This window comes from Diceros bicornis, chromosome 19 (genome assembly GCF_020826845.1).
Source record: "Diceros bicornis minor isolate mBicDic1 chromosome 19, mDicBic1.mat.cur, whole genome shotgun sequence".
NCBI lineage: Eukaryota > Metazoa > Chordata > Mammalia > Perissodactyla > Rhinocerotidae > Diceros > Diceros bicornis.
In genome coordinates, this window is record NC_080758.1 from 26,139,581 (window position 1) to 26,154,260 (window position 14,680).

The window sequence follows — 14,680 nt, forward strand, 5'->3', positions numbered from 1 at the left end:
CTGATCAAGATGATGAGAGCTCACTTTGCACTCTATATCATCTATATCCTCCACCCTACACCCTAGAGGAAACCACTCTCCCAAATTCTAAAATAATTATTTTCTTGTTTTTCCTTATGGTTTTTGTACTTATTTATGCATCCTTAGATAAAATACCAAAATATATCCCTTGGTGTCTGAACAAAATCTGTTCCTGAAAATACCGTGAATCACAAATTTTCAGATAGAGAGATCTGGTATTTCATTATTTTAAATGGGAAAAGTAATAATGCTATCTAGTCTCTAGTTGATTTCTCTCCAAGTCACCAAAACACTTAAATACTAAATACTTAAATAACAATCCACCAGGGGTTTCTGCATAACCCCAAACATTTAAAACACTAATTATTGGGGCCAGCCCTGTGGCCTAGTGGTTAAGTTCGGCGCGCTCCACTTCGGCAGCCTGGGTTTGGTTCCCGAGTGCAGACCTACACCACTTGTCTGCGGCCATGCTGTGGTGGTGAACCACATACAAAATAGAGGAAGATTGGCACAGATGTTAGCTCAGGGCAAATCTTCCTCAAGCAAAAAGAGGAAGATTGGCACCAGATGTTAGCTTAAGAAAAATCTTCCTCAGCAAAAAAAAGAAAAAGAAAAACACACCCACTAATTATTTAAAAGTCATTGGTGAGTATATTGCGTGCTATGCCCAAGAAAACTGCCCACTGTAGGACTACTACACTACTAGTGCTACTCAAAGCGCTGGTCTGCAAACTGTTATTGGTCCATGAAGAGATATAGAACTTATGCCAGAATGCAAAACAATTATGTCTCTAAGCACACTGTTAGTTTAGAAGACTCTTCTCAAAGTGAAGCAAATGGTGCCCAACACATCCTGAGGCAAGCACGTCACATCATCACAGACCAGTAACAAGTAGTTTCTGGAGTGGTTTTGGTCCACATTTTGAATAGCACGCTTGTTTAGGATATGAATTATGCTTTCTTTCTACACTGCAATAACCATGTACTATAAGAGAAATCAACAGTGAAATTAAAACACTAAATATGTATAATATGCACAAATAAAGACACTAAAAGATACTAAGTCAGACAGATTGACAGTGACCTAAGAAAACAGAGAAGGAAACACTGGGATCCACGAAGAGCTAAACCTAGAGTGACAATATAATTGATCATCCCAATTGTCCTCATTTTTGAGAGCGGGGGAGATACCAGTAACAATTATGACAGGATAACAGGCATAAACTACAAATGTCCCTGCCAAATCCGAACATACAGTCACCCTAGCTAAACCCTCAAGCAAAAGGTGAAAAAGATGAGTAGAGGTTAATCAAAGCCATGTTTAAACGGCACTAGCAAGACCTGCAATCCTGGCTGGAGAAGAGCTGACTCGTGACCACAGCTCACTGCATTCTGTGCCTTCTTAGCTGCATGGAGGCAGACTCATTGATGGAAGGTCTGTGATTTGGATGATGAACTTTCTGCAAGCTGTTACAGGGAATATTTGTGAAGGTTCAGACGGTGAGGGATACCTGAGGATTAGCTTTGAAGTTTTTATAAAAAGAATCACACTGCAAGTATTCTTTGATGTCTTGCTGTGCTAGATATCCCACAATGGTGCCAATCTATGGCTGGCCTAAGAGTCACCTCTGCGGGTGGGGTGGGGAGTGGGATCCCCTAGTTACCAGTGTCTTTGCCTCAATTTTTGTAGTCTTTTTGAGACTAACAGCCGTCTTCTGTCGAACACGCTAGGTCTGCCATAAGAAGACATTCATTCTCGTTGGTGAAAACTGAGAACTTAAAGTGGGTGGGTGAGGAAAGAGTGATCAGAGAGGGCCCCTCACTCAGCGGTGCCTTTGGATAGGGCACCTTTTCGGTTACTAGGTGAATGTGACGGAACATTTTTAGGGGAATAGCTGTGGTGTCCTGCAAGTACCCTGGACTGAGAGAACAGTGGCTCTGATCTCTGCTGCTTCAGACTGGGAAAAGGCAACCCAGCTTGGTACAGTAAAACGTTTTGTAGGAAGCAGTCAGGCAGTGGTTGATAAATGGTATTTTCCTGAATGGGGTGCAGGAAAAAGAGGAGGGAAGATGAGGTAAACACTTTTCAGGGCTACTATGAGGAATAAATGTGATGTACATGAGAGTACCTAGTACATTCAGCCAGGCTGAATTTAACAACCAAACACCTTTTGATTATCACCTAGCACATATATAGAGACAAAGTTAAAAAAAGAACAAAATCACAAATATTCTCATTCTCCATGAGGAAGACAATATGTCTTGAATGTGCCAGATACTCAGTCTTTGACATATTTTCTCACTTACTCTTCATAATAACCTGGGTCTCTAACTCCACGATCTAGTACCATCTTCCTTTAAAGTAAAATATAAAAAGCCTTCCTTGCCATGTTAGGTGAGACTCTCCCCTTACCATTGCTGAGAGAATCTGCGCTCCCAGGACTGTGCTGCCTGGAGACCAACTCGCTCCCCGTTTTCCTCATCTCTGTGTTTTCGTTATATCGTCTTTTCCAGTAGTTGAGTTCTTCACGATCAGATTCCTGACAGCGCCGCAGAACTGCCATGGAGCGCCTTGTTTTCTCTACCATTTCCATAATACAATTCAGGGCCTGAGCCAGAGAGGAAGTCAGGCAAAGGCAAGGTGAAGACATTCAAGCAACCAATGTCAAATATCAAGAACAGGTAAACTATAAAGAATGAAAGTTTAAGTATTTTACAGGTTTAGCAACATCAAGTTTACATGTGAAAGCACTTCTCATTGCTTCTTTTTATATATATACGTATATATACGTATATATATATATACACACACGCACACATTTAATTTTTTTCTTTTAATTTCAAAATAATATTTTTTGGATTCAAGGTTGAAGCAGCCAGAGTCTCAATATAATATGGTCCTTTAAAGACTATGGTGTAACCACATTATATATCTGCCCAAAACATACCAAGACATCTGATAAAGCCGGAGATTTATATATAAGAACGCAATCAGAAAAATAACCTCCAGAGACAACATCACTCAAGAAGGAAAAGCTACTGTATGTGTATTTCAAGCAGATGCTACATCTCCTCTTCCCTCTTTAGTGAGAGGGGAATCTCTCTTCCACTGGGACAGAGAAGTGAGGCTTACATTTGGTACTACTATACTAATTCTCATTTGTATTTGGAGAAGCTCCATTTATTTAAGATTTCCTATATACCAGGCGCACCTTACATGTTATTACAACTCTCTTATGAATTCAAATAATACAGCTTCTTTTTTTTTTAAGATACAAAAATTAAGGCTAAAAATGGTGAAGCAACTTGCCTACTACACAAAGGTAGGAAATGGCAAAGCTGGGACCTGAACTCACAAACCTATGTTTTTAACCATTATACTACATGACTTCACCTGGTTATGACCTGAAGCGATCACCCCATCACAAAGATCTGGGAATTCTCTTAGCTCTTCAGCTGGGGAGTAGTAGATAAATCAGCTTTTATTGCAAAGACACTGTGGCTCTGGTTAAGCTCACTTTAAGCACACATACTCTACAGTATACTCAATTACTATTTGTAATACTAAGAATTAAAAGTAATGGGGGGGGGGTCAGCCCGGGGTTCACAGGTTTGAATCCCAGACGCAGACCAATGCACCGCTCATCAAGCCATGCTGTGGTGGCATCCCATATACAAAAAAAATAGAGGAGGATGCGCACGGATGTTAGCTGAGGGCCAATCTTCCTCAGCAAAAAGAGGAAGATTGGCAACAGATGTTAGCCCAGGGCCAGTCTTCCTTACACACACACACACACAAAAAGAATAAATAAATAAAATTAACAAAAAAGAATTAAAAGTAATAAATACTTAGGAAAATTATACACTGTAAGATTCTTACATGATCAAGATGTTTCCATTCATCAGCCCATTCCCTTTCTGTCAAACGGTGGTCTACCAACTCATCTTGATAGCCTCCATTTAGACCTATTAGAAATTAGAGATTAAATTTGAAGATAGAGGGAAGAATACAGTAAACAGAATTTCACCAAGTAAATACACACACATTCATACCAACTATGAGACCACTACTAAGGCAAGGATTCATGATGGGAGTATGGGACCCACAAATAACATAAAACCAACAAAAAGTCACCACTCGGAATATATAACAAACTCCCACAAATCAATTATGAAAGACAAATATCCCAAAAGAAAAAGAGGCAAAAGAAATAAATAGGTAGGGCCGGCCCCGTGGCTTAGCGGTTAAGTGCATGCACTCCGCTACTGGCTGCCCAGGTTCGGATCTGGGTGCACACTGACGCACTGCTTCTCTGGCCATGCTGAGGCTGCGTCCCACATACAGCAACTAGAAGGATGTGCAACTATGACACACGACTATCTACTGGGGCTTTGGGGGGGGGGGGAACCCACAGAAATAAATAGGTATATCACAGACAGGAAGGTACAGATGGTCCATAAACACATGAAAAGACACTCAAACTTATTAGTCACATAGAGCAAATAAAATCTTCACTGGGCCGGCCCGTGGCTTAGCGGTTAAGTGCGTGCGCTCCGCTACTGGCGGCCCAGGTTCGGATCCTGGGTGCGCACTGATGCACCGCTTCTCCGGCCATGCTGAGGCTGCGTCCCACATACAGCAACTAGCAGAACATGCAACTATGGCATACAACTATCTACTGGGGCTTTCGGGAATTAAAAAAAAAGGAGGCGGATTGGCAATAGATGTTAGCTCAGAGCCGGTCTTCCTCAGCAAAAAGAGGAGGATTAGCACGGATGTTAGCTCAGGGCTGATCTTCCTCACACACACACAAAAATAATAAATAATAAAATCTTCACTAAGATAGCATTTTATATCCATATATTATAAAAAATTAGACTGTTAGATAATACTAAGTGTCAGCAAGGATACAGCACAATGCAAATGCTTAACCACTACAACTAGAGTAGATACTGTGCAAGCACTTGGAAACAACTTAGTATTACCAAAATATTAATTTTTGCATGGTTTTGATATATACTGAAATTTGCAGGAATGCAAAGACTGTGTGAATCAACGGAATATAAAATTAAGAGTTTCCACTATTTTGAAAAATCATGTCACATATTGCAACACTGCTCCAAGTATTTGAGAATTGTTAATATAACACACCTGTTATCACTCTGAATTTATGGGTGTTGTATTCTGTGCAAGCAACTGCTTATTTGATTATATCTTCTTCTATAGTCATGCCTGAGAACTAATATATTATAAAATACTTTCTTATATATTACACTTTAGAATATTGATCCTAAAATTATGGGTCTAAGGTAGGCTATGGTATCCATAAATTTCATTTTAGGAGAATGGAGGGGGAGAGGGTGTTACAACATATTTGCTTACAAAGGGCCAGGGGAATAAATGGTTTGGTAAGAGCTGAAAACATACTATGGCATACGTTTTCAAAAGAGGACTGGGGAAAATCAAGGAATCTGTAATCAGCCTGGAAGACAAATGGTTAAACCTGAAATAAACCATGAAGGTAGAGGATGAAAGGTCTTTCAAGTAGAACACTTCAAGATGAAAAAAAGTTTTTCTAAAATTGTTAGAAATGCAAGGAAAATCTGACCAAAACACAGTTATAGCTAGTTTTTAGGATACTTTTTTCTCAGAAAGTAATACATTACACTAGCAAAAAATGTGTATGAATATAGAAGAAATCAACAGCAAATCTAGTTTTTAACATAAAAAGAGAGACATAGGCAGAAATGGGATTGGATCATACAGAACAGCTGCTAAGGGAGGCATCATAACATACTGGCAATGTGCCCAAGCTTTGGGCATCAGACAGCCAGGGTCTGAATCCTATCTCTGCCACTTTCTAGCTATGTGATTTTGGCCACAGTTCCTTCATCTCTCAACTGTTAAAAGGGGATAACAATTGCATGGGACTGCTATGAGGATTAACTGAGATAATGTATGTACACCACAGTCTACGTGGTACCTAAGACTCAGGAAATGTTGGCAGCTGAGAACACCATTGCTGTCACGGCCCTCACCATTCAGCCACCACTGCAGGAAGCCAGGGTCCTACTGTGGGGTCCAAGCTCCTGAAAAATGCTAGTGAGCCTAAGTCAGAAGAGGGATGGGCAAATGTGTTGCAATTTTTTATTCCACAAGGTACCCCACGAATGGAAATGGAGGGAAAACCCTGGAAGCTGGTAGCCTTTCGTTCTCTGCTCTGACACACGCTCAGCAGTTAAATTCCAAAGAACCTCCTGCAGTAAACTTGAGTACATGACACAAGAGCTCTTGTTCAAAACTGATCATGTGAGGTTTGTTAGGCGCCTTTTTGTTTCTTCCTAAATTTAATGGTTACAGAGGAGGCATGTGCCAGGCATTCCATATGTAACAATGACCCAGCACAGGTGGTGGTTATCTCCATTTTAGAACTGAGTTACCTGAGGATCAGAGACCCTTGCATAAGATCACACAGCTAGTTAGGATGCACAGCCAAGATTTAAATTTAGATATGCCTTACCTCCTGACCTAAACAACCACGCACTTTCACCTCCAAGACCACATATTTTACATCTTTCTTAAATTTAAAAATGTTTCATTCCAAAATAAATTCAGACTTACAGAAACGTTGCAAGAATAGTACAAAGACTTCTCATTTACCCTTCACCCAGATTTCCCAGATGTTAATATTTTACCTCATTTACTTTATCATTCTCTATTTTTTTCTGAACCATTTGAGAATAAGTGATACCCCTTTATTCTTAAATATTTCATTGTGTATTTCCAAAAATTTGTTTAATTCTACTTCTATCATATAATGATGATAGCAAGAAGGTATGAAGTAAGATCAATTTCAAATGAGATCACTACAACTCTAATATTCTTTTTTATGTATAACACTGCTTTAGCTTATCTGTGGGAAAAAGCAACAATGATATTATTTTGCTTTATCACTGAGTAGAAAAGAAACTCAAGGATTCAATCTGAAGTTAAATCATTACCATGCTGCTTACGTCACTTACTAAGATTGTGGTGTCTATCACGAACTTCTCGATGTTCTAGCATCTTATTGGGTTCACGATACAGGTGGGAAGTTGCAATATCTTCTAAGGTGTAGTGCTGAAGAGGCGGAGGAGTAGGATGAAACTGGCCCCCAGGATTCATGAGGGGCACAGTGAGGGCAGGACTGTGCCGGGGAGCAGGGCTGATGGTACACACTCTCTTGGCAGGAGGCTCAGGAGCAATGGTATCTCTTTCAAAACTACTCTCTTCCCTCCTGTAAAAGAACCAGAAGTACATATCTGAGCCCGTCAACAAGTGTTCATGCAAACCTTTCCTGAGCACCCACTTTGTGCTAAGCACTCTCACAAACAAGAAACCAGTAAGGAGGGGCAGGCCCGGGGGCGCAAGCGGTTAAGTGCACACGCTCCGCTGCGGCGGCCCGGGGTTCGCCGGTTTGGATCCCGGGCGTGCATCGACGCACTGCTTGTCAAGCCATGCTGTGGCGGCGTTCCGTATAAAATAGTGTAAGATGGGCACTGATGTTAGCTCAGGGCCAATCTTCCTCAGAAAAAAGGGGAGCATTGGCATCAGATGTTAGCTCAGGGCTGATCTTCCTCAAAAAAAAAAAAAAAAAAGAAAGAAAGAAAGAAAGAAAGAAAAGAAAACAGTAAGCAAAGCTTTGACATGAGGCACGAACTGAAATGTCCGAAACTGAATGTCTTCAGGGACCAAGCAGATAATGGAAACTGCTGCTTTATTCCAGCAGTAAAAGAGAGGTCAAATCCATTCATAACCAGGCAGAAACATCTAAACCTCATGAAGCAAAGGAGAAACTAAGGAGATGACAGCATTTTCTTATGTGATAGCAATACGGAGGAACATGGGTTCAACTATGTTTGGGAATATTTTGAGATCAAATTTGCTACTATGGAGGTCAGTTATTAGAAAGAAACAATTCTCCACCTGGGAGAAAAAAGCCTCACATAATTAATACACTTGTGAATTGGTAGGGTTTTTAATCATTTAGCTTCAATTGTAACGAACTTTCCACTGTTGTTAAATTATTGCTTCCTTGACAAACCATAGAATATTGCTGTAGACACACTAAAATTTCCAGAATTAATATAATTTCAATCTTCAAAGTAAAGGTGATTCATAAACAAGCACCAATAATTAATTGTTACACTTTTACAAGACTTCACAAATTAGAAAAAATGCCTTGGGCAGATTGTATTTCTTATGGTTCTGGAGCAGTGGACCCACAGAATGTTCTAGAGCAGAATTTCTCACCAGGTGTATACAGACACCCGAAGAGTTTTTGAAAAATACTCACGTCTGGGAGTTATGCCTATAGATTTGAAAAGCATTCTGCTGGCTAATATTGGGACAAAGCAAAACTAACCTTAGAAATTTTGAGTCCATACCCATATATAACCACAGTAATCAAATTCTCCTTCTTTCACAAGCAAAGCAGCAGCTCAGAGTGGTTCCAGAAAAGCAAGAACAACAAAGCTCCTCTCTGCTCACCTCTCTGGACTGGGCCTTTTTCCGTTTCCATGCACTTCCATGAGCAGCTCAGAAGAGTCAGCAGGAGACGCGATACTTGTGTTGAGCAGAAGGTGTTCGTGCTGAGCCAGGTACTGGGATGGGGTCTGCTTAGCGGCCCGAGCGCAGTGCAGCAGTTCTCGCTGCAGCAGGGGCAGGTTGGCCTTGAAAAGAAGAGGCAGGGGTTGGAAGGCAGTTTTCCCAGCATTGAGCACTACACAACAGGGCTCATCACCTCAAAAGGCCTTCACAAACCAGATGACACAAGACAAAAGCCCTTCTCTCCATGTCAGTCTGGTTTCCACAGGCCTCTCTACAAGTAAAGTGACATCTATTACACTGATCTTGAGTTATCGGTTGACTTGTCTCTTGCCCCTACAAGATATAAATCCCCTTAAAGAGGAGACTGTGCTTTATTTACCTCTGTGGCCTAGTAACAGAGTCAAAGCTCAATACTGGTTTGTTGAACATAATAATTTAAAAACTTACACATTTTTGAAGACTTCGGTCAGAGAATTAGTACTGCCTAGACGGGAGAAGGAGGAGTTCATTCTTTCCTCTATCATTACAAGTCCTGGTTTCTCTCTTCTGAATCCCAGCTCATCTCTGATAGCACTACTCAACCCTCCCTTCAGTGATCTTTGAGAGCTACCATGGAATTCCGGAAACAGTGATTATTCTGGCTTGGTTGGAACATGGGGTTTTGAAAAAAGCATTGGGAATGATGGGAATGAAGGCAACAAGCCTTAGACTAGGTTCTGAGGATAAACAGGTAACACACGGGCACAACCTATTTCTATAGTGTGGCATCCTAGTTGGGCACGTTTCCTTATTTTGTAAAAGGATAATTAATCATGTACTGATTATTTTTCCTTCTCCTCAAACTTAGAAAAACTTGAAAGGTGACAAATCATATAAAAAATGCTATACATCTTTAAACTTAACTCTAATTTCTTCATATAAAAATGTACTTTTCCCATATTCCCTTTCATTAAAAAAAAATAAAGAATTATACTTCTCTCCCCAAATTTAAAAATAATTTAGACTGAGCCCATAATAGAAGTCTCTATCCCACGGGAAACAGATGAGCAAGTAAAAGGAGAGTTTTAATACATGCAAGTAGTCATCCTTTTACCAAGGGTTAATTTAGCAGGCACCATAATTAGTGACTGTTTTAAAGCAGAAATAAATTGACAAAAACCCAAATGCTAACCAAAAAGCTGCCATAACAACCTACCTCATGCTGTTTTCCAAAGTAACAGAGTTAAGAATAGGGAATTTGATGATACAGAACACTTTTTAAGTCTGTTCTATAACCTCGACCTTGTAGCAACTGTAAAAACTTAATTGAAAAAAATACCATGTCAGATCTTTAGACATCTGTGACATGTGCCCTTTGATGAATTAAAACAAAAAGCTAATTATTTCCTATTACACCAATTCCACAAATCTCTCTTGATTCCAGAGTCTTAGGGAAATAACTGTCTACTGGCTCTGACATACAGAAGAGAGACCAAGATAGAACTAGCACAGCTGTTTCGGGGCTGAAAAAGGCACCACAGACTGCTCTGAGAGGGCAAGGCTTCAACACTACCAGAACAGAGCCACAACACAGGCCAGGTAGCTGAGACCTGTGCATTTTCCTGTATGCCTGCTATGCTCTAATTTTTTTTTTTTTTTGTGAGGAAGATTAGCCCTGAGCTAACATCTGATGCCAATCCTCCTCTTTTTGCTGAGGAAGATTGGGCCTGGGCTAACACCTGTGCCTATCTTCCTCCACTTTATATGGGACACCGCCACAGCGTGGCTTGACAAGTGGTGTGCCAGTGCACGCCAAGGATCTGAACCTGTGAACCCCGGGCTGCCAGAGGGTAGTGCGCACGCTTAACTGCTGAGCCACCGGGCTGGCCCCTACTCTAATTTTTCAAGTTATAAAAAAAATGGTAAGATGACCCATCTTTTTGATGGTACTATATTTTCTTAGGAAAAGAAGGTAAAGTAAAAGGAGGTAAAAGGGGCATACTTACTTGGCTAGATACTTTAGGCTTTGTGAATCAAGAGGCAAAATTGAAGATATTATATGTGTATTCATATACAAGGCAGGAGAAAATAAATTTCCACGAATACTCTACTGACAAAAGTCAAATTACAAACACAATTGAGGTATAGTTTTTTTGTACTATCATTCTACTACTAATGAAAAAAATGGAATTTATTTTGGGAGGGGTGATGGATTGAGGATAACATGTAGCTTAATTGGGCTTCAAAGTTATTCTTCCCTATTATCAAATCCATTACAAATGTTCACCTGTAACAACCATTCCAGGGCTGCACAAAACCATGTGTGGGCTGGATTTGGGTCATAGGTTTCCAAACTGTGCCTGGTCTAAAGCACACTGGTATCTGACTCCAGTCTTTCATGGCCTTTGAACTATTTTACAACTCTGCAAGTTACAGACAACTGATAGCAATGCAAAATAACTGTTGCCTATGGACATGCATAAAATTATGACCAGTAGAGGTTCAACCAACTTCCCTTGCCCACTGTAGAAGCCAATTTTACTTCTGTTTGCAGATTCATATCAATAATCCTGATCTAGGGGCCAGCCCCATGGCTTAGTGGTTAAGCGTGCGTGCTCTGCTACTGGTGGCCCGGCTTCGGATCCTGGGCGCACATCGACGCACTGCTTCTCCGGCTATGCGGAGGCCGCGTCCCACATACAGCAACTAAAAGAATGTGCAACTATGACACACGACTATCTACTGGGGCTTTGGGGAAAACAAAAGAGGAGGATTGGCAATAGATGTTAGCTCAGAGCTGATCTTCCTCAGCAAAAAAAGAGGAGGATTAGCATGGATGTTAGCTCAGGGCTGATCTTCTTCACTAACTAACTAAATAAATAAAATAATCCTAGGGCCGGCTCCGTGGCTTAGCGGTTAAGTGCGCGCGCTCTGATGCTGGCGGCCCGGGTTCGGATCCCGGTCGTGCCCCAGGGCACCACTTCTCCGTCCAACCCAAGGCCGAGTCCCACGTACAGCAACTAGAAGGATGTGAACCTATGACATGCAACTGTCTACTGGGGCTTTGGGGGGAAAAAAATGAATAAATAAAATCTTTCAAAAAAAAAATAAATAAATAAAATAATCCTGATCTATAAACATGTTTGTTCTGTGGATTCTTCCCCGAACTGGCTGTAAGACCTTACTGATTCCCTCACCAATAATGAGTTAAATAAAATCTTCGATGTGGGTTCGTTTTTTATCTGTATGAGTCATAATTTTACCTGTTTTTGAAAATTATAGTTAAATAGGAAAAAATGGTAACTTGACAGTGGGAAAGCATGGCAGAGACTGCCTTTACGAAGCGATCAAAGTCAACATCACCAATTCTGAGACAAGTTAACATCTCCGTCTCCTGAGAGCACGCAGTGATACCACTTACTAGCTAGTCCTGCCTAAAATGCATAACTCGATTCTAATCATGAGGAAGTATCAAAAATATGAAAATTGAGGTATATTGTATAAAATAACTACCCTGTACTCTTCAAAAGTGTCAGGATCATAAAAGGCTGAGAAGCTGTTCCAGATTAAAGTGGACTGAAGAGACATGACAATGAAATGCAAGATATGATCTTGAATTAGATACAGGACAAACAAAAAAATTTTTTTTCTTTTCTTGTAAAGGATATTAGTGGGATATTTGGTGACACATTAATAAGGTCTATTGATAATAATGTTTTATCAATGTTAATTTCTTGATTTGATAATTATACTAAAGTATTTAGATGTACCATGTCTGCAGTTTACTCTCAAACATTTCTGAGGAAAAAATAAATAGAAAGACAAAGAGAACAATAATGCACATGTGATAAAATATTAACATTTGGAGAATCCGAGTGAAGGAATTTTATTGTACCATTTTGCAACTTTTCTGTGAGCATGAAATTATTTCAAAATAAAAAGTTTTTTTAAAGGGGCATATTACATATAAATCTAACACTGCTTCACTTATCAGGTAAGCACAATTTTGAACAGTGTCCCCAAAAGTTATGTTCCAGGGAACATACATTCCAGAGGACAAAATCAGAAGCCCGTCTAACTAGGGATTGGAGAGAGCAAACACGGCCTTTCCACATGCTCTTCCGTCCTTAGGTAAATCCAAACTGCGAAGGCCTCTCCTTTGCCTGACAGATTCCTCTCAGATAATGCACACTCTTCACCCTCTGGCTACATCCAAAAGATTTATTGTCCAGTTACTTCCTCTGCTAAGAGCCCAGCCCGCACACGCCATACCTATACCTCTGGCCCACTCACCTCCTGCTCCCCTGTTGACCTGCTCCTTCTATGTGTTACCAGCAACATCTGCATACAGACCACAACTGAAGACTTTTGTAATTCTCATCTCATCAAGTATAAGGCTTATCTGCAGACTGCCCTCACATTTCTCTAGCAGCCCAAAATAAAATAAAGTCATGAAAATACGGCAAGCCGCCCTGATTTAAATCACATAACAGGGATCACCAGCAGATCTTGAGGAAATGTTGAAGATATATTACATTTGGTAATTATCTCATAAAAATTACCTTGAGGAAAAATAAAAGTCCAGGACCAGATGGCTTCTCCAGTGAATTTTACCAAACATTCAAAGAAGATTTAATACCCATCCTTCTCAAATATTCCAAAAAATAGAGGAAGATGGAACACTTCCTAACTCATTCTACAAGGCCAACATCACCCTGATACCAAAGACAGACAAAGACAATACAAAGAAGGAAAATTATAGGCCAATAACGCTGATGAACATAGATGCAAAAATCCTCAACAAACTATTGGCAAACTGAATACAGCGATACATTAAAAAGATCATACACCATGATCAAGTGGGATTTATACCAGGGATGCAGGGATGGTTCAACATCTGCAAATCAATCAATGTGATACACCACATCAACAAAATGAAGAATAAAATCCACATGGTCATCTCAATAGATGCAGAGAAGGCATCTGACAAGATGCAACATACATTTATGACAAAAACTCTCAACAAAATGGGTATAGAAGGAAAGTACCTCAACATAATAAAGGCTATTTATGACAAACACACAGCCAACATCATACTCAACAGGGAAAGTCCGAAAGCCATTCCTCTGAGAACAGGAATGAGACATGGCTGCCCACTCTCGCCACTCTTATTCAACATAGTACTGGAGGTTTTGGCTAGAGCAATTAGGCAAGAAAAAGGAATCCAAATAGGCAACGAAGAAGTGAAACTCTCACTATTTGCAGACAACAAACCCTAAAGAATCCATTGGAAAACTATTAGAAATAATCAACAACTACAGCAAAGTCGCAGGGTACAAAATCAACCTATAAAACTCAGCTGCATTTCTGTATGCTAATAACAAACTAACAGAAAGAGAGTTCAAAAAGATAATACCAGGGGCTGGCCCCGTGGCTTAGCAGTTAAGTGTGTGCGCTCCGCTACTGGTGGCCTGGGTTCGGATCTCAGGCGCGCATGGACACACCACTTGTCCGGCCATCCTGAGGTGGCGTCCACATATAGCAACTAGAAGGATGTGCAACTGTGACATACAACTATCTACTGGGGCTTTGGAGAGAAAAAGGGGAAAAAAAAGGAGGAGGATTGGCAATAGATGTTAGCTCAGGGCTGATCTTCCTCACACACACAAAAAAAGATAATACCAATTACAACTGCATCAAAAAGAATAAAATATCTAGGAATAAATCTTACCAAGGAGGTGAAAGACCTATACAATGAAAGCTACAAGACATTATTGAAAGAAATCTATGATGACATAAAGAAATGGAAAGACATCCCATGCACATGGATTGGAAGGATAAACATAGTTAAAATGTCTATATTACCTAAAGCAATCTATGGATTCAGTGCAATCCCAATCAGAATCCCAAAGACATTCTTCATGGAAATAGAAAAAAGAATACTAAAATTCCTTTTTTTTTTTTTTTTTTGTGAGGAAGAGCAGCCCTGAGCTCATATCCATGCTAATCCTCCTCTTTTTTTGCTGAGGAGGACCAGCTCTGAGCTAACATCTATTGCCAATTCTCCTCCTTTTTTTCCCCCAAAGCCCC

General features: G+C 40.2%; 1 protein-coding gene across 12 annotated transcripts in view; it reads right to left on the bottom strand.

The window, feature by feature from the left end:
* CBFA2T2 (CBFA2/RUNX1 partner transcriptional co-repressor 2) overlaps window positions 1–14,680 on the bottom strand; it is a 166,136-nt gene that overhangs the window by 19,008 nt on the left and 132,448 nt on the right. For all 12 annotated transcript variants that reach the window (XR_009222916.1, XM_058562912.1, XM_058562913.1 and 9 more), the window contains 4 exons: window positions 8,552–8,733; window positions 7,045–7,298; window positions 3,902–3,987; window positions 2,435–2,630 (listed from right to left, as the gene is read on the bottom strand). Coding sequence is in view for 11 of the 12 variants with exons in the window: in XM_058562912.1 (XP_058418895.1) it covers window positions 2,435–2,630; window positions 3,902–3,987; window positions 7,045–7,298; window positions 8,552–8,733 (718 nt within the window). In the remaining variant the exon portion in view is untranslated. The remainder of the gene's footprint in view (window positions 1–2,434; window positions 2,631–3,901; window positions 3,988–7,044; window positions 7,299–8,551; window positions 8,734–14,680) is intronic.